At 36.4% G+C, this 22,286-nt stretch overlaps 1 protein-coding gene across 1 annotated transcript in view; it reads left to right on the top strand.

Annotated features, from left to right (window-relative positions):
• ADGRV1 (adhesion G protein-coupled receptor V1) overlaps window positions 1-22,286 on the top strand; it is a 535,827-nt gene that overhangs the window by 41,597 nt on the left and 471,944 nt on the right. The window contains exons 12-21 of the mRNA XM_052643554.1: window positions 1,977-2,103; window positions 3,174-3,359; window positions 4,100-4,280; window positions 5,169-5,332; window positions 6,664-6,787; window positions 7,772-8,038; window positions 14,324-14,450; window positions 15,091-15,308; window positions 15,952-16,695; window positions 19,173-19,546. Coding sequence (XP_052499514.1) covers window positions 1,977-2,103; window positions 3,174-3,359; window positions 4,100-4,280; window positions 5,169-5,332; window positions 6,664-6,787; window positions 7,772-8,038; window positions 14,324-14,450; window positions 15,091-15,308; window positions 15,952-16,695; window positions 19,173-19,546 — 2,512 coding nt within the window. The remainder of the gene's footprint in view (window positions 1-1,976; window positions 2,104-3,173; window positions 3,360-4,099; window positions 4,281-5,168; window positions 5,333-6,663; window positions 6,788-7,771; window positions 8,039-14,323; window positions 14,451-15,090; window positions 15,309-15,951; window positions 16,696-19,172; window positions 19,547-22,286) is intronic.

Raw genomic sequence — 22,286 nt, forward strand, 5'->3', positions numbered from 1 at the left:
GGCGGGGGCAGAAAAGAAAGGCTTTCTTGAGCTTTATTTTTACCCTGCCATTCGCATTTCTAGCAGCATTAGTGAAGTTTGGCAAATACTGTCTCTGTCTCCCTTCCGCCCTCCCCCACCCCCCACACACTTTCTTCTGTGTTGGCAGGGTAGAAACCGAAAGGTTTGTCGTGTATTTTGGGTAAGTGTACCGAAGAATGTCTGGTTTGGGGTGACTCAACACGTTGCTTTTGCATGCCAGTGTTTGGGACAAGGCTTCAGTTCTGCATGACTGCCAGCCCTGGGAAAGTCTGCTTGGCCACCTGCTTGCGCATGCTTTGTGTGTCCATTTATCTTCTAATGCTAAGCTTATCTGAAGGTTTTTTTTTTTTTGTATTAAGAGTTTTAAAATTGTGAATAATATTAAGATAGCTGATAAAAATTTTGAGAATTTATATAATTACATATTTTGAAGAACTTAAAAATTTTAGCTTTTCTGATAGTGCATGTATAACCAAGAAAACAATTAAGTGTCCTTTGCTCGTGCAGTTCTTACTTAACATCTTTTATGAATCTTGTGGTTGTTTCACAAAGAATTCAGAAGCAGAGCGCTCATTTCTTCCATTGATTTTTGAGTGTGTATCAGCAGTTTCTTGCCTGCATTCTCTTAGTTGTTATGTAAAGAACTTTTTAAAACTTTGCCTTTTTTCCAAAAGGGTAGCATTCTTAAAGAAAGCTTAAAAACAAGTTCATGTGTTTAATGTTCAGAATGGATTTTTATATTCACATTCTGATCCTGTTTTTGTCTCAGCTTGGACATAGGAAGTTTTAATTAATAAAAATACTGTCATAAATGAAATATGGGCAAATTTACTATGAAAAGCATATTAATAATAGAAAAAGCCTAACTGTCTTATTATTTTGATTATAGCTTCTGTGGGCACTAGTATGCTAGGTATTGGTTGGCAGATTTCCAAAAACTAGGGAAGCATGTTAATTCAGATTCTCTGTTAAACAGGAAGTGTGCTGTTCTTTCTACATATTAATTGTGGCTGCATTGTAATTTTGAGGTTTGATCAGGGTACTTTTTGATTCAATAGAACGTGACATTTGGAAAGGTTTAGAAGAGCTTGCGGGATTGAAAATTCTCAAGAGTATGCTGGCTTTTAAACCCTCAGAGCCTTACAGTTCTAGTCCCTTTGATCATTTTAATTATAGGCTGAACATAAAAACCAGAAATAAAAAAAGCATCTTGTTTTAATATGTTCGTTTGAGATTTGTATAGGAATTGCTATAGCATATCATATATTTCACATCCATTCCATTCCATTTTTTCATGATGTCCTACCTTTTCTTTTATTATAAAAGAAATATTATCTATTTATATTTATTAGTTAGAATATTTCTTTTATAATAGAAAAAGCATAAGGTTAAAGTCAGGGTGAACAGAATCATACTGAAGGTCATGAAATATTTCTAAAATCTAATCACAACTTTATTTTTGGTCAGTGTGTCTTGCTTTAGTCCAAGCAGTTATCCAACTTGTATTCAATTAATATAATCTTATGTAATGAGTTTTTAAAAAACAAATTCAAGTGTATGTAAAATTTAAGCAATTTTATTTAAATTACTTTAAAACTATGTATTACAAGTTAAATTTCTCTAAAACTGGAAACAAGTCTATAAATTTGATACTACTTTATAAAATATATTTAAAGTTTCAGTTACTGTATTTTTAGTATACATATGCAGTGTTTGTTTTCAATCAAATGTAAAAGATATAATGAGCTCAGAAAGGAAAGTTCTCCCATAAGTGTTATCAGTGACGCTGTTTTGATCTTACGTGATTTTAATATACTTAAATTCAGTTTAAGTTTTAACTTCTAATAACCTTCATATCCATTATCTGAAAGTGTTATAAATATTGTAAGTAAGACTTCAAATTCAGAAGTAGGTCTATAGGTAGTAGATACCTTTTCTCCCACTATTTTCTCCAGGGTCAGTGTGGAAAACCAAGTGCTGAAATCTGGATATACAAGCCGTGACCTAATTATTTTGGAAAATGATGATCCTGGGGGAGTTTTTGAATTTTCTCCTGCTTCCAGAGGACCCTATATTATAAAAGTAAGTATGAAAGAGACTTCAATCTGCTCTGTACTCACAACCTCAGAAGAGCAATTTCAAAGGATTTGAACTTCTGTTGACTTTTTTCCCTATCCTTTATATGGTACTTTACTGGCAAAAACATAGTCATCATCATTATTATTGGTATAATCATATAGATAACAGGATTCTGTAATTAGGATTCTGTTACATTCTAGTCACTGTTCTAAGCAGTCTGTGCTGTATTTCAGTGTGAAAGAGACACATTGGCACTTCTAGTTGAGCCTTACACAAATTGCTTAAACTTGTGATGCAAACCTGTTCAGTCTGAATTCAGAGTGTGGGATTATTTTTTTTAATACAGTTTTGAAACAGCACTTGCCATTTACAGTTATTGCAAAATCTTGGCTATATTCCCCATGCTGTACAGTTTGTCCTTAAGCCTCTCTTATAGCCAGTAGTTTGTACCTCCTGTCCAACCCCTCTATTGCCCCCACGCCACTGGTAACTGCTAGTTCTCTGTATATGAGCCTGCTTCTTTTTTGTTATATTCACTAGTTTGTTGTATTTTTAGACTCCACATTGAAGTGATATCGTACATTATTTGTCTTTCTCTGTCTGACTTCACTTAGCATAATGCCCTCCAAGCCCATTCATGTTGTGTGTTAGTTGCTCAGTTGTGTCCCACTCTTTGTGACCCCATGGACTGTAGCCTGCCAGGCTCCTCTGTCCTTGGGATTTTCCAGGCAAGAATACTGGAATGGGTTGCCATTCTCTTCTCCAGAGGATCTTCTCGACCCAGGGATCGAACCTGGGTCTCCTGCGTTGCAGGCAGATTCTTTACCATCTGAGCCACCAGGGAAGCCATTTGGCAAATGGCAAAATTTCTTTCTTTTTGATGACTGAGTAGTATTCCATTCACACACACCCCCACATACCCACACACCCACACACCCACACCCACATCTTTACTATTCATCTGTTGATGGACACTTATGTTGCTCTTTTATCTTAGCAATTATAAATAATGCTTCCATGAACATTGGGCTGCATACATCTTTTTGAATTTTGTGAAAATTTTTTTTTTTAAGGAAGGAGAATCTATAGAGCTCCACATCATCCGACATAGGGGAGCACTGGTTAAGCAGTTTCTACACTACCGAATAGAGCCAAGAGATAGCAATGAATTCTATGGTAACACAGGAGTACTGGAATTTAAACCTGGGGAAAGGGAGATCGTAATCACCTTGCTGACAAGATTGGATGGGATACCAGAGGTATGGGATTTTATTTTTTTCTTGTGGCTTTGTGGAAAGTTGATAATATCTAGTATGTTATGAATATAAATAGTTTGAATGTTGGCAAGGAAATACAGGAAAGGAGGCAGGCAAGAAAAGATAAAGAGAAGTACTTATGTTTGGAAACTAAAAAATAAGCTTCAAAAGCAAAGTAAAAGTCATACCAATTTGAATTGTCCATTCTTACATAAAATGATAGCCCAATCTGAAACTTACGAGTTTTCGTCTCCTTTTAGCTTTATATATGTTAAACATTGTTTTATATAATATGTGTTGACTGAACGTTCAGGATGTGGTTTCAAACTGAAGAAATTTTTCTGTAAAGTTACTCTTTTAAAGAAAATAAATTTAAGTTTTAAATAATATTAAGAGAACCAGATATTGTTCCATTATGTATGTACATCATTGCATATGTAACTTTTAAATTAATTTAATTTTATTAGTTTAAATGACTGGAACATCAGTGATAAGATCCAGTTTCCTTACTGTTTTAATGTAGTAACATGATTTGCCTTTTCCGTTTTTGGATAATGTGTATTTATACCTGATATCTCTCTTAATTGATGGAAAAATGTTAAAAATTAAAAAAAATCAGCTTTGTTTTTTTCAGAGTGCATCATTGTGAAAAATTGATGGCATTAACATTCTTGAATATATATTTTTATTTGCTCTGAAAATTTCAACTTTTTATATTTCCTAATTTGACACGCTCACTTTAGTTGGATGAACATTATTGGGTGGTCCTTACCAGCCATGGTGAACGGGAAAGCAAGTTGGGAAGTGCTACAATTGTCAACATAACGATTCTAAAAAATGATGATCCTCATGGGATTATAGAATTTGTTTCTGATGATCTAATTGTTACGATAAATGAAAGTAAAGGAGAAAATACCTATAGTGGTAATGTATTCTACTTCTTATATTCCATTACTCTTTACTGAAAAAAAAATTTGGCGTTTTATAATTTATTTCTTTAGTATATAGTTATTTTTAGTTGTCCAATTGCTTTAAATTACGCATGGTGTAGAAATTAGTGTTTTAAAAATCATATTTAAGATTGTAATTTTTATTTCTTATATAATATTATGACAATGGTGGCTCAGATGGTGAAGAATCTGCCTGCAGTGCAGGAGACCTGGGTTCAGTCCCTGGGTTGGGAAGATCTGCTGGAGAAAGGAATGGCTACTCACTCCAGTATTCTTGCCTGGAGAATTCCATGGGCAGAGGAGCCTGGTGGGCTACAGTCCATGGGGTCACACAGAGTCAGATACGATTGAGTGGCTAACACATACATTACAATTATATTTTGATTTCCATTAACCATATGCAGTAGAACTCAAGCATTTAAAAGAATGAGTTGAGTCAAATAGGAAAAGCTCTGAAACTGAGCGTTACATCTGGGGAACTCTTGCAGTGGCATGAAATGAGACGTAGTTTATCTCTAGAGCCATGTCTGTCTGGATAAGAAAATCGCTTCTGAGTGTGCAACTTTCTCTGTCTTTAGCAGATACCCTTATGGGACTTTGTGATAGATATACCCTGTGCTGAGTGACTTTTAATATCTCAGACTGTGGTAGCAAAGATTGAGTCCATTTATTTTATCAATTGTATGGCTATAGAGGAAAGACTGGGTTAATTTATATATACTTTGAGGCTGGGCTAAGCAAATAATTGATTTTTATTAAAAAGGGGGCTTATTTTTACTTCTCTTTGATCAATTTCTTTACTCATCTTTTTAAAATTGTTTAATATGTGATCATATGTGTTATACCCATTTGTATTTCACAGCTGTTTATGGTGTAATAAGAAATCGAGGCAACTTTGGTGATGTTAATGTATCATGGGTTGTTAGTCCAGATTTTACACAAGATGTGTTTCCTGTCCGAGCGACTGTTTTCTTTGGAGACCAGGAATTTTTAAAAAATATCACCATTTACTCCCTTCCAGATGAGGTAAATGTTACATGTTTAACTCTTATTGTTGTTCAATAGTTATTTTTTTATTGAATAGTAAACATCTGGTAATACTTTGCTATGAGAGTATGTGATAAAGAACTCAGGTATAGTGTCTTGACTATAAACCAAAGTGATTCCCAGGTGGCTCAGTGGTAAAGAATCTGCCAACCAACGCAGGAGATGCCAGAGATGCCAGTTTGATCCCTGGATCGGGAAGATCCCCTGGAGTAGTAAATGACAACCCTCTCCTGTGTTCTTGCTGGCAAAATCCCATGGGCAGAGGAGGCTGGTGGGCGATAGTTTGTGAGGTCACAAAGAGTCGGACATGACTGAGTGACTGAGCACGTGCACACGCACACACGCACATGCACACACACACACACACGTGTCAAAGAAGAAATGTTATTTTTGGTTCCCCTACAGGCATTTTTAACTTTTAGAACTGATTGATAGTCGCTGGTGACACTGCCTAGGTGTCAAATACTAGAGATGCACGCTTGTGAGAGAGGTTGTCAAGCCTTTGAGAATGAGAGTGCTATCTACTGATATACTAGGGTGCACTTGCAGATTTAGGACATTGGTCCAGGTGGATGGTGGACTCAGCGTAATGCAGAGAAAGAACTTAGTAACAGTGGAATGGACCTTTCTGAGGGGAACTGCACTTCAAATAGGTACAGAAGCCTGTCTCCTTTCCCTCATACTCCTGCCTCCAGAGACAAAATTCCAACACTCTTCTGTTTTAGGATGAGGAGAAGACTAAGGCACACGGATGAGGAGAAAGCTAAGCAGAGTCCACGCGGGGAGGCATATAGGCTCAGAGATGTGGGGAGTCTCACCTTGTTAGGACAGTGGAATGCGGCCTTTGTGATGCACTTCCGTGAAACTTAAAATTTATAAGGGGCCTTTGAAAGCTAACTGAATGCTTGTTACTATTATGATTTCTGTTCTAAATGTGTCCAGAAGTTATTTTTCTGTTGCACTGTTTTTCCTTAAAAACAGCATATAGCCCATTTTCTTCCAGAAAAAACTTAAGCTATGTAGTATTTCTCTTTTTGATTTGTGTAAGGCAAAAATATCTCTATTTCCATTACATTTTATAGTGAGTCAAAATAAGGTGGCTGTTTGGATGAATGCATGTTAAAATTTTGAAGGGTTCTGATTCTTACTTGAATAATTTAGGGTGGTTCTGCTCAGAAGTGGAAATGAATGTTAATACTGTTATTAATAAAGCTTTTTTTTTTTAAAAGATGAAACAATTTAGGTATATGTAGTGGAATTATTTGTACAGATCACCTGACTAAAAAGCATGTGTAACATTTTCCCAAAAGATTCCAGAGGAAATGGAGGAATTTACTATTATCCTACTTAATGCCACTGGAGGAGCTAAAATAGGAAATAAAACTACTGCTACTCTGAGGATTAGAAGAAATGATGACCCCATTTATTTTGCAGGTGGTATTGCTTTCTTATTTGAGTGAGTTCACATATTTCTTGAACAGTGTAAGGATGCTTTTTTTAAATAATTGTTTTAAGTGAACATTTTCAATAAAGCATGATTGATACACGTTTAAATAGGATTTCATAATTTGACCATTATTCAATCAAAGAGATTTTAACAGATATTTTTAAGGATTCTGAAGGAAAAATTAAGTACTATTTTGTTAGCTTTGTTTTCCTCTTACTTTTAAATTTTAAGGTATTTTCTTTCCTTTGTGCAAAAATGAACACTTTTCCATGTTACCTCTTCCAGTACACAGGGAAGTAGTGAAGACAGTTCAGGGTTTGCGTATTTTACTTAATGAATGGTTACTTACTATAATTACTGTTAATTTCATGGACATATAAATTAACATGTAAATTAAGGTTTCCCCATTTTTCCCACTTGAATGCTTTCTTTACAACTATCTTTGCCACTGGAGACATCTTTTAGTTTTATTTGGTATTTTATTCCTCCTTAAATCATTTTTGCAGGCTGTTCAATTTGCAACTGTAGAACTCTTAAACCTCTTGAATTTAATCAATTTATGTTTTAACCTTCAATTAACATGTACTTAATGAATTAGTCCTGTGTTCAGTCTTCTGTTAATCTGTAGAAGATGTGGAAGGTATCTGGGCCTATTTAAAAAAAAAATTTATGGTCTAAGTTTGGAAATGAATTCTGAAATGGTAAGAAGAAGATTCCAGATAGTATATAGTTTACTGACAAATTGGAAATTGCAGACAATGGATTTTGTAGGAATCAAGGCAAGAGGAAGGGCACTGACTCACAGTAATCAGAGGAGACCTCATGCAGGCATTGGAATCATAGCTCTCTTTCAGCAAAGACTCAGTGGAGGGCATTTCTTGTGGTGGGCAGGGAGACACGTGCGATCTGATAATATGTAGATGGAATCAGAAAAGCTCACATGTTCCTTCTTTTCTTTGTGAATATTTTAGAGCCTCGTGTAGTGAGGGTTCGGGAAGGTGAGACTGCTGACTTTAAAGTTCTCAGAAATGGATCTGTTGATGTTCCCTGCACCGTCCAATATGCTACCATGGATGGGAAGGCTACTGCCAGAGAGGGAGACTTTGTTCCCATTGAAAAAGGAGAAATGCTCATTTTTGCAGTTGGAAGTAGAGAGCAGAACATATCTGTATTCATTACGGAAGATGATATCCCAGAAACAGATGAGCCCTTTTATATAATCCTCTTTAACTCAACAGGTAAATAAATTATATTTATGGCAGATCTGTTGTTTCAGTTCTTTTACAAGATGGCATTAAGTACTTTGCTGTCACCTGTGAATGTTCAAGAGCAAAATTGTTTCACTGATTTCTTGAGGGAAGGGGTAAAAGAATACATGTGTTGAAACTATGTGTACCTGGTATACCCTATGTCATTATTTTTAATCTTTTTTTCACAAATAGCACACACAGAAAATTATGTTATTATATGAGGAATTGAAATCCTCTAACTGAAACTACCCGAAGTCTTTTTTAGTCACTCAAGGACTTAGGGTGTTAGTATAGACTTTTCCCTCCTACCAGGGCACTGGGCATAGTGGTTGGGAAGCTGTATTCTGCAGGTGTGTGAGCCCAGCGGACTGATAATTCTCTGTAGCTATAGTCACAGTGTGTGACAGTTTGCAAGAGGGAAAGATAGACTTTTCCTTTGTCTCTATACTGTAACTGAAGCAGAATGTTTTGACCCTATCTTTATTGAATTAGAGGGGCTATAGCTTCTTTTGGTAATTGCTTTATTCTTCTAAGAGTACACAGAGCTATTTTTTCTTTAATCTTTTCTAGTAAGTTGAAGACATGATACTCTTATCATCCCTGATTATGCAGTTTTTTTCATATATACAAGACATTTTCCTACATAACCACAATATAGCCATTAAAATCAGGAGATTAATACAATCATTGCCTCAGACCCCATTCAGATTTCTCCAGTTTTCCTATCAGTGTCCTTTCGAGCAAAATGATCCTTTCCCAGATCATGCATTGCATTTAATTGCTGTGTATCTTTAATCTCTTCAGTCTGAAATACTCAAGTCTTTCCTTGACTTACATGACCTTTATAGTATGGAAAATTACAGGGCAGTTATTTTGTCGAATGTCCTTCATTTTGGTTGGTTTGATGTTCCTCATTATTAGATTCAGGTTTTGCATCCTTGGCAGGAATTGCGTAGAAGAATTCTGTGTTCCCATTACATCCCTTCTGTTGGCACAGATTTCTATTTTGTTCCTTTACTGCCAGGTCTATTTTGACCACAATTTAGGTGGTGATTGCCAGGCTTCTCTACTGTACTTTTTGTTCCTTTGTTTTTAATACAGATTTTATGGGAAAAGTACTTTAAAACTACATAACTATCCTGTTACTCATCAAACTTTCAATTTTTTCATTGACATTTATTTATCAGTATGGGCTTATGATTCCTATTTAATGCAGTGGGTTGTATTTCACTATGATTATTAACTTTGAAGGTCAAATTATCCCAGGTTTGGCTAGGGGTGGTCTGTTAAAATGACTTTCTTGTCTTTTTGACATGTTCCTATTATTCTTTGAGCATTTTCTTACTTCCTGGCACAGCAAGCTGTTTCATACTCATCTGGTACTTTTCCTGTCAAAACCCTGAAATCAGTCATTTGTTTCAAGAAGCCCTGAAGCCATTTGTTTCAAGAAGCCATTGCAGTGTAGAATGCTGTTTAGAAACCAGAACCTCAGTACTAGGTGTGGTAATTGTTTCTTGGGCTATTCTCCTCCTAGGCCCACTTTCAGAGATAGGAAATGCATGTGTATCTGTATGCATTTATGTACTGGGTGAGCCAACAAATTTGTTTAGGTTTTTCTGTAAAGTTACGGAAAAACATGAGTGAACTTTTTGACCGTCCCTATATATGTTTGTCATTGTTGTGTAGTCGCGAAGTTGTGTTTGACTCTTTGCGACCCCATGGACTGTAGCCTGCCAGACTCCTCTGTCCAAGAGATTTCCCAGGCAAGAATACTGGAGTGGGTTGCCATTTCCTTCTCCAGGGGATCTTCCTGACCCAGGGATCGAACCCACGTCTCCTGCCTTGGCAGTGGATTCTTTACCTCGGAGCCCCCAGGAAAGCCCCTTAATATATACACACACACACATTAACATCTGTAGTTCTGGACCCAGCTGTATATATTGAAGGCTGTTGTATCTAGTATCACAGGGCTTGTTCTAGTGTTCTCTGTTTTCCTATTTATCCCTCTGTCCTCTGTTGGTGAGAAATCCAGCTCCCTTTATTGTTATTATTTTTTTAAATTAATTTATTATAATTGGAAGCTAGTTACTTTACAATATTTGGTGGTTTTGCCATACATTGACATGAATCAGTCACCGGTGTACATGTGTTCCCCTGTCCTGAACCCCTTTGCCACCTCCCTCTCCATCCCATCCCTCTGAGTTGGCCCAGTACACTAGCTTTGAGTGCCCTGTTTCATGCATCAAACTTGGACTGGTGATCTGTTTCCCATATGGTAATATACATGTTTCAGTGCTATTCTCTCAAATCATCCTACCCTCACCTTCTCCCACAGAGTCCGAAAGACTGTTCTTTATATCTGTGTCTCTTTTGCTGTCTCGCATATAGAGTTGTTGTTACCATCTTTCTGAATTCCATATATATGTGTTAATATACTCTATTGGTGTTTTTCTTTCTGACTTACTTCACGTATGATAGACTCCAGTTTCATCCACTTCATCAGAACTGACTCAAATGCATTTTTAATAGTTCAGTAATATTCCATTGTGTATAAGTACCACAACTTTCTTATCCATTCATCTGCTGATGGACATCTAGGTTGCTTCCATGTCCTGGCTATTATAAACAGGGCTGTGATGAACATTGGGGTACATGTGTCTCTTTCAATTCTGGTTTCCTCGGTGTGTATGCCCAGCAGTGGGATTGCTGGGTCGTATGTCAGTTCTATTTACAATTTTTTAAGGAATCTCCACACTGTTCTCCATAGTGGCTGTACTAGTTTGCATTCTCCCCAACAGCGTAAGAGGGTTCCCTTTTCTCCACACCCTCTCCAGCATTATTGTTTGTAGACTTTTTGATAGCAGCCATTCTGACCAGCGTGAGATGGTACCTCATTGTGGTTTTGATTTGCATTTCTCTGATCATGAGTGAGGTTGAGCATCTTTTCATGTGTTCGTTAGCCATTTCTATGTCTTCTTTGGAGAAATGTGTTTAGTTCTTTGGCCCATTTTTTTGATTGGGTCATTTATTTTTCTGGTATTGAGCTACATGAGCTGCTTGTCTAGTTTTGAGATTCATTCTTTGTCAGTTGCTTTACTTGGTATTATTTTCTCCCATTCTGAAAGCTGTCTTTTCACCTTGCTTATAGTTTCCTTCATTGTGCAAAAGCTTTTAAGTTTAATTAGGTCCCATTTGTTTATTTTTGCTTTTGTTTCCATTACTCTGGGAGGTGGGTCATAGAGGATCCTGCTGTGATTTATGTCAGAGTGTTCTGCCTATGTTTTTTTCTAGGAATTTTATCATTTCTGGTCTTACATTAGACATTTAATCCATTTTGAGTTCATTTTTGTATATAGTGTTAGAAAATGTTCTAGTTTCATTGTTTTACAGGTGGTTGACCAGTTTTCCCAGCACCACTTGTTGAAGAGATTGTCTTTTCTTCATTGTATATTTTTGCCTCCTTTGTCAAAGATAGGTGTCGATAGGTGTGTGGGTTTATCTCTGGACTTTCTATTTTGTTCTATTGATCTATATTTCTGTCTTTTGCGAGTACCATACTGTCTTGATGACTGTAGCTTTGTAGTAGAGCCTGAAGTCAGGCAGGTTGATTCCTCCAGTTCCATTCTTCTTTCTCAAGATTGCTTTGGCTAATTTGAATTTTTTTGTGTTTCCATACAAATTATGAAATTATTTGTTCTAGTTCTGTGAAAAATACCATTGGTAGTTTGATAGGGGTTACATTGAATCTATAGATTGCTTTGGGTAGTATACTTATTTTCACTATATTGACACTTCCAATCCATGAACATGGTATATTTCTCCATCTATTTGTGTCATCTTTGATTTCTTTCATCAGTGTTCTACAGTTTTCTACATATAGGTCTTTTGTTTCTTTAGGTAAATTTATTCCTAAGTATTTTATTCTTTTCATCGCAATGGTGAATGGGATTGTTTTCTTACTTTCTCTTTCTGTTTTCTCATTGTTAGTGTATAGGAATGCAAGGGGTTTCTGTGTATTAATTTTATATCCTGCAACTTTACTATATTCATTGATTAGTAAATTTTCTGGTGGAGTCTTTAGGGTTTTCTATGTAGAGGATCATGTCACCTGCAAACAGTGAGAGTTTTACTTGTTCTTTTCCAATCTGGACTCCTTTTATTTCTTTTTCTTTTCTGATTGCTGTGGTTAAAACTTCCAAAACTGTGTTGAATAGTAGTGGTGAGAGTGGGCACCCTTGTTTTGTTCCTGACTTTAGGGAAAATGCTTTCAATTTTTCACCATTGAGGATAATGTTTGCTGTGGGTTTATCATATATGGCTTTTATTATGTTGAGGCATGTTCCTTCTGTGCCTGCTTTCTGGAGAGTTTTTATTTTATCATAAATGGGTGTTGAATTTTGTCAGGCTTTCTCTGCATCTATTGAGATAATCGTATTGTTTTTATGTTTCAGTTTATTAATGTATATCACACTGATTGCTTGTGAATATTGAAGAATCCTTGCTTCCCTGGGATAAAGCCCACTTGGTCATATTGCATGACCTTTTTAATATGTTGTTGGATTCTGTTTGCTAGAACTTTGTTGAGGATTTTTGCATCTGTGTTCATCAGTGATATTGGCCTGTAGTTATCTTTAATATGTTTACTTATTTAATCAGTTCACCCTATGTGTAACCACTTTCCATTGCTTTGTTTACCTCCTTGCTAAACAACCCTTACTACACTTGGGTTCTCACCTGCTGCTCCAGGCCAACCCTCTTCCATCACGTGGATGTCCTCCCACTCCACTCAGACTCCAGCATCAAGCATCAAGGTTTTCTTTGTTGGAGGTGTCCTTCTTTCCCTGAGCAAGCTCTAACCTTGGGCTGGTTCCTGTGGTGCCCTGTCCCTTCCTCTGTGTGCATGTGTACCTCATGCCTCTTACATGCAAAAACTCAGAAAGAAGATGGTGAAAAAATAAAGATTGCTTAATTTTTGTTTGTGCTGTTTGTCATTCTCCCTATTCCTTTGACTCTCTCTTTTGTGTCTTCCTGTTTCCCTTCATTGCTATTATTTGCTGAACCACCTGTGACGTATTGCATCACAAATGTGCATGAAAGCAGAGCCCTACCAAAATTAGGCTTTCTTGTTTTTGTTTTAGAGTTTATGATATATTTTAAGTTATTCTATTACTCTGTAACATCAGGATATTTTATATAACTTACTGTCTGTCTTTTTTGTTTTCTCCTTTTTTCATTGGCTAATTATCTAGTATGGTTAAGTACAGCTGTATATTTATACAAATTACTTATAATGGGCTGGTTTGCCACACATGTCTGTTTCTCTAAGTTTAGTTTTAGGTGTTGTCCTCACCTAATTTTCAAAGTTTTAATTGTATCCGTTCAGTAAACTTTCATGAATATCAGTGACCAAGCCTCTACCCTGCTAGGAGATGAAGTTGATTAAGAAGCATTTGTTCAAGGACTTAGAGTGAATTGTGTGTGTATGTGTGTGAGTGTGTGTATGTGTCAGTATAATGTGATAATCGCTATGTTAGATTGACAAAGTGTGAAATGGTGTAGGAACACAGCAGAAATGCACTTAACTTGGGAATTCAAGGAAAAATTCCCAAAAAGAGTTGTTGCGTGAGCTGGGTCTTAAGGAGTGATGAAAGGTGAATAAAGATGAAGAAGACTTTGGTTACAGAGGTGACAGCTGCAGTGGAGAGTAAAAGCTATGGACCTCAAGGGACTGGTGAGAAGAGACATAATTTATTGGCTGTTACAGTGTTAACAGGCTGTAGAAAGAATAGGAGTAGAAAGAAATCATGTTCAACATCATAAAGATTGCTTTGTTCTGTGTACAACCAGATCAGACTCCGCTATGTGAAGGCAGAGATCGAAAGGGAATTACTTAAGCCAGTGATTCTAATTAATGTATCTTATAGGGTAATCCTTTCATTCATTGTTTTTTTATGAAATGAATCTACCTCAACATTTTGAAACTTGATAAAGCTATGTTTTAAATTTCTAATTAAACTAGTGAAGTGATATTCCTATTATAAAAATGTCATGTATGTTTCTCAATAAAATAATTCTTCTGTAATTAAACATTTCCTCTGAGACAAGTCATAGTAAACTCATTTAGGCATCTCTTTCTCTCATTTATGACCTTCAATGAGGAAATTCCTCCTGGAATTTGAGCCTTATTACAAGCTGTTTCTTAGTTTAAAAATACAGATTTAACAGTAAGTTAAGTACTTTTTTGTTATTTTGACTCCTCCATTTTTAATTTAGGTGATACAGTTGTATATCCATATGCAATAGCTACAGTGATAATTGAAGCTAATGATGACCCAAATGGTATTTTTTCTTTGGAGCCCATAGACAAAGCAGTCGAAGAAGGAAAGACTAATTCATTTTGGTAAGCATGTTTACATAAGGCAAATTGAAAGTTGAATGAAGTAAAATAAAATCTTTACATATGCAAAAAATTGAAACATAGTTAATCTTTCAAAATAAAAAACTATGCCTATGAATGGAATAATTGAGTTGGTTGATTAAATGTAAACTTCTTTATGCTGTTTTCATTTGTTAAAACTCTTGACATTTTAGATGGTAAGTAGAAATTATTCTTTTTACCCTCCTTAACCCCAACTTTTGTTCCTCATCAGAACACAGAGACTTGAATTATCCAAGGTCTTCTGAAACTCTTCTCTCAAGTGATAGGTACCTACCTTCGCCCTGGGCTTTGCTTTTGAAGAACTTTGGTCAATTCTCATCTGTATATTTTTGATTCAGTTTATCTTAGAATTTATCTATTAGTTTGGATTTCCAAGACTATGATTTTTAAGCATTCTTCTCTTTATTATTTAAGGTTCTACTTCATTTGTCCTTTTCCATGAGATTCTTCATGGTTGCTCAGTAAGAACTGGCTGGCTGGTTTATATTAAAGATGATAGACAAAGTGTATTTCTGAAATAATACAGAAAGTTCTCATTAGAGTTGGATTTGCCACTTCCACATTTTTCATAAGAAATAATTTTCTTTACTTTGTTTTATAGGATTTTGAGGCACCGGGGACACTTTGGCAATGTTTCTGTGGCTTGGCAGCTCTTTCAGAATGATTCTGCTTTGCAACCTGGACAAGAGTTCTATGAAACTTCAGGGACTGTTAACCTTATGGATGGAGAAGGAGCCAAACCAATAATTCTCCATGCTTTTCCAGACAAAATTCCTGAATTCAACGAGTTTTATATTTTAAAGCTTGTAAACATTTCAGGTGCAGTGTTTTCCCATCTATTTTATTTTACCACTAGAGTTTAATATTTTATGCTGAAATAACTAGAGCTAGATAGAAAATGCATCTAATGAAGTTTTATGGATGGAAACTTATTTCCATACTCAAACTTGTAAATAAATTTTTTCCCCCACACTAAATAGAATATCTCAAGTGAAACAGTAATAGACAATAGGAAGTACAGATTCATGATAGCTTAAAAAGCTTGGCCTTTGTACTGTAATTTAAATAGTAGTCAGTGTCCCCATCAATTTTAGTTTTAAGCATGAGAATTAAGACTTTCTAGTTAATATCCTGGATAAGGAAATGGCAACCCACTCTAGTATCCTTGCCTGGAAATTCTCATGGACAGAGGAGCCTAGTAGGCTGCAGTTCATGGGGTCGCAAAGAGTCGGACACGACTGAGTGACTAACACTAGTTAATATCCTCTTCAGACTCAGCTGGTTGTTAATGAAATTACAATGAATACCCTTGAAAATGAGGTGAAAGCTATATGGTGACACTATGTTCATTGATCAACAAGTAAAGTACTTAATGAGAAGTTTGGTAAACAAATTCCTGTTGCCTTCACTTTATACTGGAAAGTATTTTCAATTCTGAGTTTTCATTCTAATTTCATTACAGGTGGGTCCCCAGGTCCTGGGGGCCAGCTGGCAGCAACCAACCTCCAGGTGACAGTAATGATACCATTCAATGATGATCCCTTTGGAGTTTTCATCTTGGATCCAGAGTGCTTAGAGAGAGAAGTGGCAGAAGATGTCCTCTCGGAAGACGCTATGTCTTATATCACCAACTTTACCGTTCTGAGACAGCAGGGCACCTTTGGTGATGTACGAGTAGGCTGGGAAGTATTGTCTAGTGAGTTCACTGCTGGTTTGCCTCCAGTGATAGATTTTTTGCTGGCTGGAATTTTTCCCAGCACCGTGCATTCACAGCCACACATGAGGCGTCACCATAGTGGAACAGATGCATTGTACTTCAGTGGACTAGAGGGTGCATTTGGAACTGTTAATCCAAAATACCATCCCTCGAGGAACAACTCAATTGCCAACTTTACATTTTCAGCTTGGGTAATGCCCAATGCCAATACGAATGGATTTGTTATAGCAAAGGATGATGGTAATGGAGGCATCTACTATGGGGTAAAAATTCACACAAATGAATCCCACGTGACACTTTCCCTCCATTACAAAACTCTGGGTTCCAATGCTACGTATGTTGCCAAGACCACTGTCATGAAATATTTGGAAGAAAATGTTTGGCTGCATCTTCTAATTGTCCTGGATGATGGTATAATTGAATTCTACCTTGATGGAAATGCAATGCCCAGAGGAATCAAGAGTCTGAAAGGAGAAGCCATTACTGATGGTGAGTGTCATCTCCACAATTAGGACCCTGAATTTTGAGTTTTGAAAAATTTTAACTTCTTAAAAGCCTTGCAGGTATTTCTGGGGAGAGGGGAGGAGAAGGTGAGATGTATGGAGAGAGTAACATGGAAACTTATGTTACCATATGTAAAATAGTTAGCCAATGGGAATTTGCTGTATGTCTCAGGGAACTCAAATAGGGGCTCTGTATCAACCTAGAGGGGTGGGGTGGGGAGGGAGAGGGGAGGGAGGTTCAAAAGGGAGGGGATATATGTATACCTGTGACTGATTCATGTTGGTGTTTGACAGAAAACAACAAAATTCTGTAAAGCAATTTTCTTTCAATCAAAAAAAAAAAAGTCCTAGCTAGTATTTAAAAATCTGCTTGGTGTTTTGGTTTATAATTTCTTTAAATAAAACTATGTGTCTACCAAGACCATAAGTTTTGTGCTGGGTACTGTAGAAATGAATTGGGCAGAGACTCTGCCTTTGAAGGTAGCTGAAATGGGCTCTGGGAGAAAGGTATGCAAACAGATCATTTCAACACATGATAGGAAGAAAGAAAAAAAATTACCAAGTAGAAACATTTATTCCTCTTGTGGTCATAGGAGAGTTGGGCATGATATTCCAGATAGAGAAAAGAACAAAGGTGTGGAATATTGAATATTGAATCTGGGGAAACTGCTACCAGCTCAGTATTTCTGGAGGTAGAGTATGGTGGAGATAAGATTAAAGAGGAGTCAAAAGAAAATTATATTAAGCAATCAATCTAGCAATTACAGAGATTTCAAGTAACAAGAGTTAAAGTGGTAAATTCTATGGTGTGCTTCATAGAGAGGATCTTTGTTGTCTTTAAGCTGGACCACAGTGTTCTGTTTCCTTGAGAAGCACACTTGTGTGCATGTTTCTTCCCAAATATCACTTATCTCTATTATAATCACAACTCTCTCCCAGCCTCTCTGTCCTGTGTTTTGGTTCTGCTTTTTTTTTTTTTTTAAGTGGGAAAATAGAACAGAGCTTGTATGATATCTTAACAGATTATCTTTCCTTCTGAAACCTCCTGCATTAGCTATCTGGTTGTATTTTTTCTTTCCTAGTAGAAAAGAAGATGGGCAAAAGAAAACATATACACACTGCTGATTTCAACCTCAAGAACTATGCTTACAGCACTCTGTGGCATTAAGTTATTATCATTTGATTATGAATATATACATATGTTTGTTAACATTGATTTTTTTGGGTGATTGCATGGTGGTAGAATGAGAATGGGAAAGACTGGGGAAAGTAAGACCTGGTCTTTCTTTTCTCTGTGTAGCTTGCTGCAAGGAACTTACATTGTTTATGTAATTTGTAACTTAAAGTGGAGAAAGTGTATATATATATTTAGGTTATGAATGAAATGCAGGGTATTATATGTTTATTATAAAATATATAAAAGTACACATAAGTGTACAGATACATGAATTTTTAAAAATTTTAAATGACTCAGTTTCAGCACTCCATATAACAAGTCCCCACATCAAGATATTTTTTTCCAGAAATCCTCTCTTTTTCTCTTTGCTAGTCATTGACTCACTGCCATGCCCAGCTACTATTGCCATTTCTAAGAGCCTAACATTAGTTTTTAATGTTTTTAAAATTTAGGTAAATTGGATTGAGCAGTGTGTACACTTGAGTGTCTGAGGTTTGTTCAGTGGTGTGTGTGAAGTTCATCTATATGTTTGTCTGTCGTAGACATTTCACTGTTTCAGTCAGTCCAGAACCACTGGAGAAGGCATGGAGGCAATCCCAAATCGCTGCCAAACTCTCATCTTCTATAAATATTTTAGTTATTGGAGGGAATAAGTAAAGAAAGAAGAATTGTTGAATTCCTGAAAGGGTTTATTATTACTACATAGCAATGTAATTAAGCTGCATGTTGTTATTATCATGAAAAAGTCCCTGGGCTCATATAATTGTTGTTCCTAGAAAGGGATATTTCTTTTTCTACATTTATTGCATTGATTGTTTGGGTAAAAGGTTATATTTGGTCCATAAGAATTTCTTTTGCTGAATTCTCACAACTTTAACTCAAGGTAACTTTCTAACAGACCAAGAATTGAAGTTCTCAAAGAACAGTAATACTAGAGTTTTAAAATTGTGAGTTGAATCATTCCATTCTTAGATGTGCAAGGAAATTTTTAAATTTCCTGGAAGAAATATCTGTCTTAATATATACACATACATTTGTATATATACATACATACACATGTACAACATATCCTTTGGTACAAAATGTCTTAAATCCCAGTGATTCCTGGTTCATTTTTCATTACAATATTCACAGAAAATAGCCTTTATTTGTGTTCTAGTTATGCAAAAGTTTTGCTTACCTAATAAGACCTTTTAATAAAATCATTTCACTTTCTGAAGCACACTTGTCATTTAGGATAGTGCAGTTGTGGTTATTGTAGCATTTAAACCCATTTCTAATTTCAGGTCCAGGAACATTGAGAATTGGGGCAGGAGTGAATGGCAACGACAGATTTACAGGTCTGATGCAGGATGTGAGGTCCTATGAGCGGAAATTGACCCTTGAAGAAATTTATGAACTTCACGCCATGCCAGCCAAGAGTGATTTGCATCCTGTTTCTGGATATCTGGAATTCAGACAGGGAGAAACTAACAAATCATTCATTATTTCTGCAAGAGATGACAATGAAGAGGAAGGAGAAGAATTATTCATTCTTAAGCTAGTTTCTGTATATGGAGGAGCTCGCCTTTCCGAAGAGAATACTACAGCAAGATTGGTAATACAAAAAAGTGACAATGCCAATGGCTTGTTTGGTTTCACAGGATCCTGTATACCAGAGGTAAGTAGTGAGCTTGGTGAATTTCAGAGTGAAAAAGCTTGTCACATGTGGATTTGTTTGGGAGTGGACTCTCTTTCATTTGGTAAGATGGCTTGAGTGTTGACACTAGACCCGAAAGTATGCTATAGACAGTGGTGAAAATGTAAATTATAAGGTCTTTGCTCTTGTAAGTTCACAGTTTGAATCAGAAGCTTAATGAGGAGAGAGAAGTAATAATAAGATAGCAAATGCAGCTTTAGCAATTATCCTAAGGGTTAATGCCTTTCACAGAATGCATAATTGTACTCCACATGGAATTTACTTTCTGGTTACCAGGTAAGTAAATGAAATAATATATATTGAAAGCATCTGTGAATAATTGAAATTTTATTAAAATATATTTTTGTGTGTGTTTTTTTCCCCCCACATGTGAAATATTCTTAAGTAGTTACAACGTTCTTCCATGCTGGGTATAAATGCCTTTCTTATCACCCTCTTGGCCAGCTTAATTCATTAGGCAGTTTTACCATCCTTATCAGCCTTTTCCAAGCATTCAGAGATTTGTAATCATCTTGGTTTCCTGCTCAGTAACGTGAGATCGCGTGAAACTGCTTCACAGGTGTTGTGTGTGACAGCAACAGCTCAGTGTCTGTGAAGGATGCCAGGGAACTAGAGAGGCGTTCCCTTTGCAAGTTGATTCTTGCAGGTTTACAGGGGTATATACGTAAATTGAAGCAATGAAGAAAAATGTGAAGGGTAGAACTTGAAAAAATATCTAGGTCACAGGCCTCATTTGTAGCTCAGATAGGCGTTCCTGGCTCTCTGGAGTGTTTTATTGCCCCTCCTACTCTGGTTTGGTGACAGTCGTAAAAAATCTTCAGTAAGTGCTCTTTTTTACACCAGCAATAGAGTATCCTAGACAGGAGGACAAATGTCCTCCTTTGATTTAAAAGAGAAATATATTTTATCTTTAATGATAGTACCTTTAGATGCTTAGTCATCAAAGAACTTTACATGTTAAATTTTTTGTTCAACTTTCTGACAATTCCTAATGTACTGCAACAAATATTACTCTCTCCATTTAGTAGGGTTAGAAATGGCTGCATAGAGACCTTAGAAAATAACTAACCCTAGTTGAATGAAATGAGATAGGATCAAATAACGGATTCAAAGCCTGGCAGTTACTAGCATTTTAATAAATATTAATTTTTCTCCTCCTTTTTTTGCTCCTAAGAGGCAATGGGAAGAACTGGAATTTGAATTTAATGTCTTGTGAATTCTAACCTGCTGTTTTTCCCCCTTGTATCTTCAATATCATCTTTATTTTTAAAAGACAAAGGGGCTTCTGTCAGGTTGTGAGAACCATTCTGGCACCATGTAAGATCAGTTTACCTTCATATCTCTTCAGGACCTGGCACCTGCCTCTGACTTCTCGTGTTAATTCTCCCCTTTGATCAACATGTTTCGGTCAGACTTGCCTCCTTTTAGTTCCAGTCTCAGGGCCTCAGCACTTTCTAGCCTCTCTGTCTGGAACATTCTAATTCCAGATCTGCAGAATTAATCATTCAAGTCTCAGCTCCAAAGACATCTTCTCAGTGAAGACTTTTTTATTTAAGGTAATCCTCCCACTTCTCCCAGCTGGTCAGTCTCCATTCCTTCACCTAGTTTTACTTGTTTCATAGCACTGATCACACTTTTCAATTCCTTATATTATTTATAAGCCTACTTAGATACTGGCTTTCCCTTTCTCCCACAAAGGGGAAAGAGCTCTGAGTGTAACAGGGTTCATTACTGTATCTCTGAGACCCAGGTTTAATCCCTGGGTCAGGAAGATCCCCTGGAGAAGAAAATGGCAACCCCCTCCAGTATTCTTGCCTGGAAAATCCCATGGACGGAGGAGCCTGGTAGGCTACAGTCCATGGGGTTGCAAAGAGTTGGACACGACTGAGCGACTTCACTTCTTCTAGCTTTCTGGGCCATTAAACTCAATACTAAGTTTTCAGTGTTGGCTTGTCTCACAATTTCCCTTGATTGATTGTGTTGGTGTTGGTTTAGTTCCATCTAGATATATACCTTTGTTACAAGATATTTCAGAATTTGAATGGGGTCAGTCAGTCTTTGATTGCAGAATAGAACTTCCTTACATGAGCCACAGCACCTGTAGTCGTAAAATCCCTGGAAAGAAAAAGAAAACATGACTGATTATCCTGTAAGTCCACATGAGAGAAAAATAGCATATACATCTGTATTGGGAAAAAGTTTAGATGGTTAATACAGGAAAAGTGTTGTGTCTTAGATAGTAGATTTGATTGTCAAGAAGATTATAGAATTTTCACGCCTGAAAGTGTTAAGAAGTATAAAACTCTTACTTTCATCTTGGAGGGATTTGAAGACAGGGTGATGTGAAATATTTTTGTTGTGATGACCATCGTCAATATTTATTGATTGCTTACTGAAATTGTTCTCAGAGTGTAGTCTAAGTCCAAGGACCGTTATGGGTTCCTGACTTCTTTTAGGAGTTCCCCAAAGATCAAATCTAATTTTATAAAACACTACGATGTCTTTTTCATTTTATTGACAATTGACATTTGCACTGCAAAAGCAGTGGTTGCCAAAACTGCTAGTTGCTAGTGCCTTTGTATGAGTCAAGGCAGCAGAACCTGACTGTACTAGTTGTCATTATTGTTTATTACCACACACCTGTAGTTTAAGAGGTGAAAATCTCACTTGAGTATATTTGATGAAGGAGTACAAAACATTC

Source organism: Budorcas taxicolor, chromosome 7 (genome assembly GCF_023091745.1).
Source record: "Budorcas taxicolor isolate Tak-1 chromosome 7, Takin1.1, whole genome shotgun sequence".
In the NCBI taxonomy this organism is placed as follows: Eukaryota; Metazoa; Chordata; class Mammalia; order Artiodactyla; family Bovidae; genus Budorcas; species Budorcas taxicolor.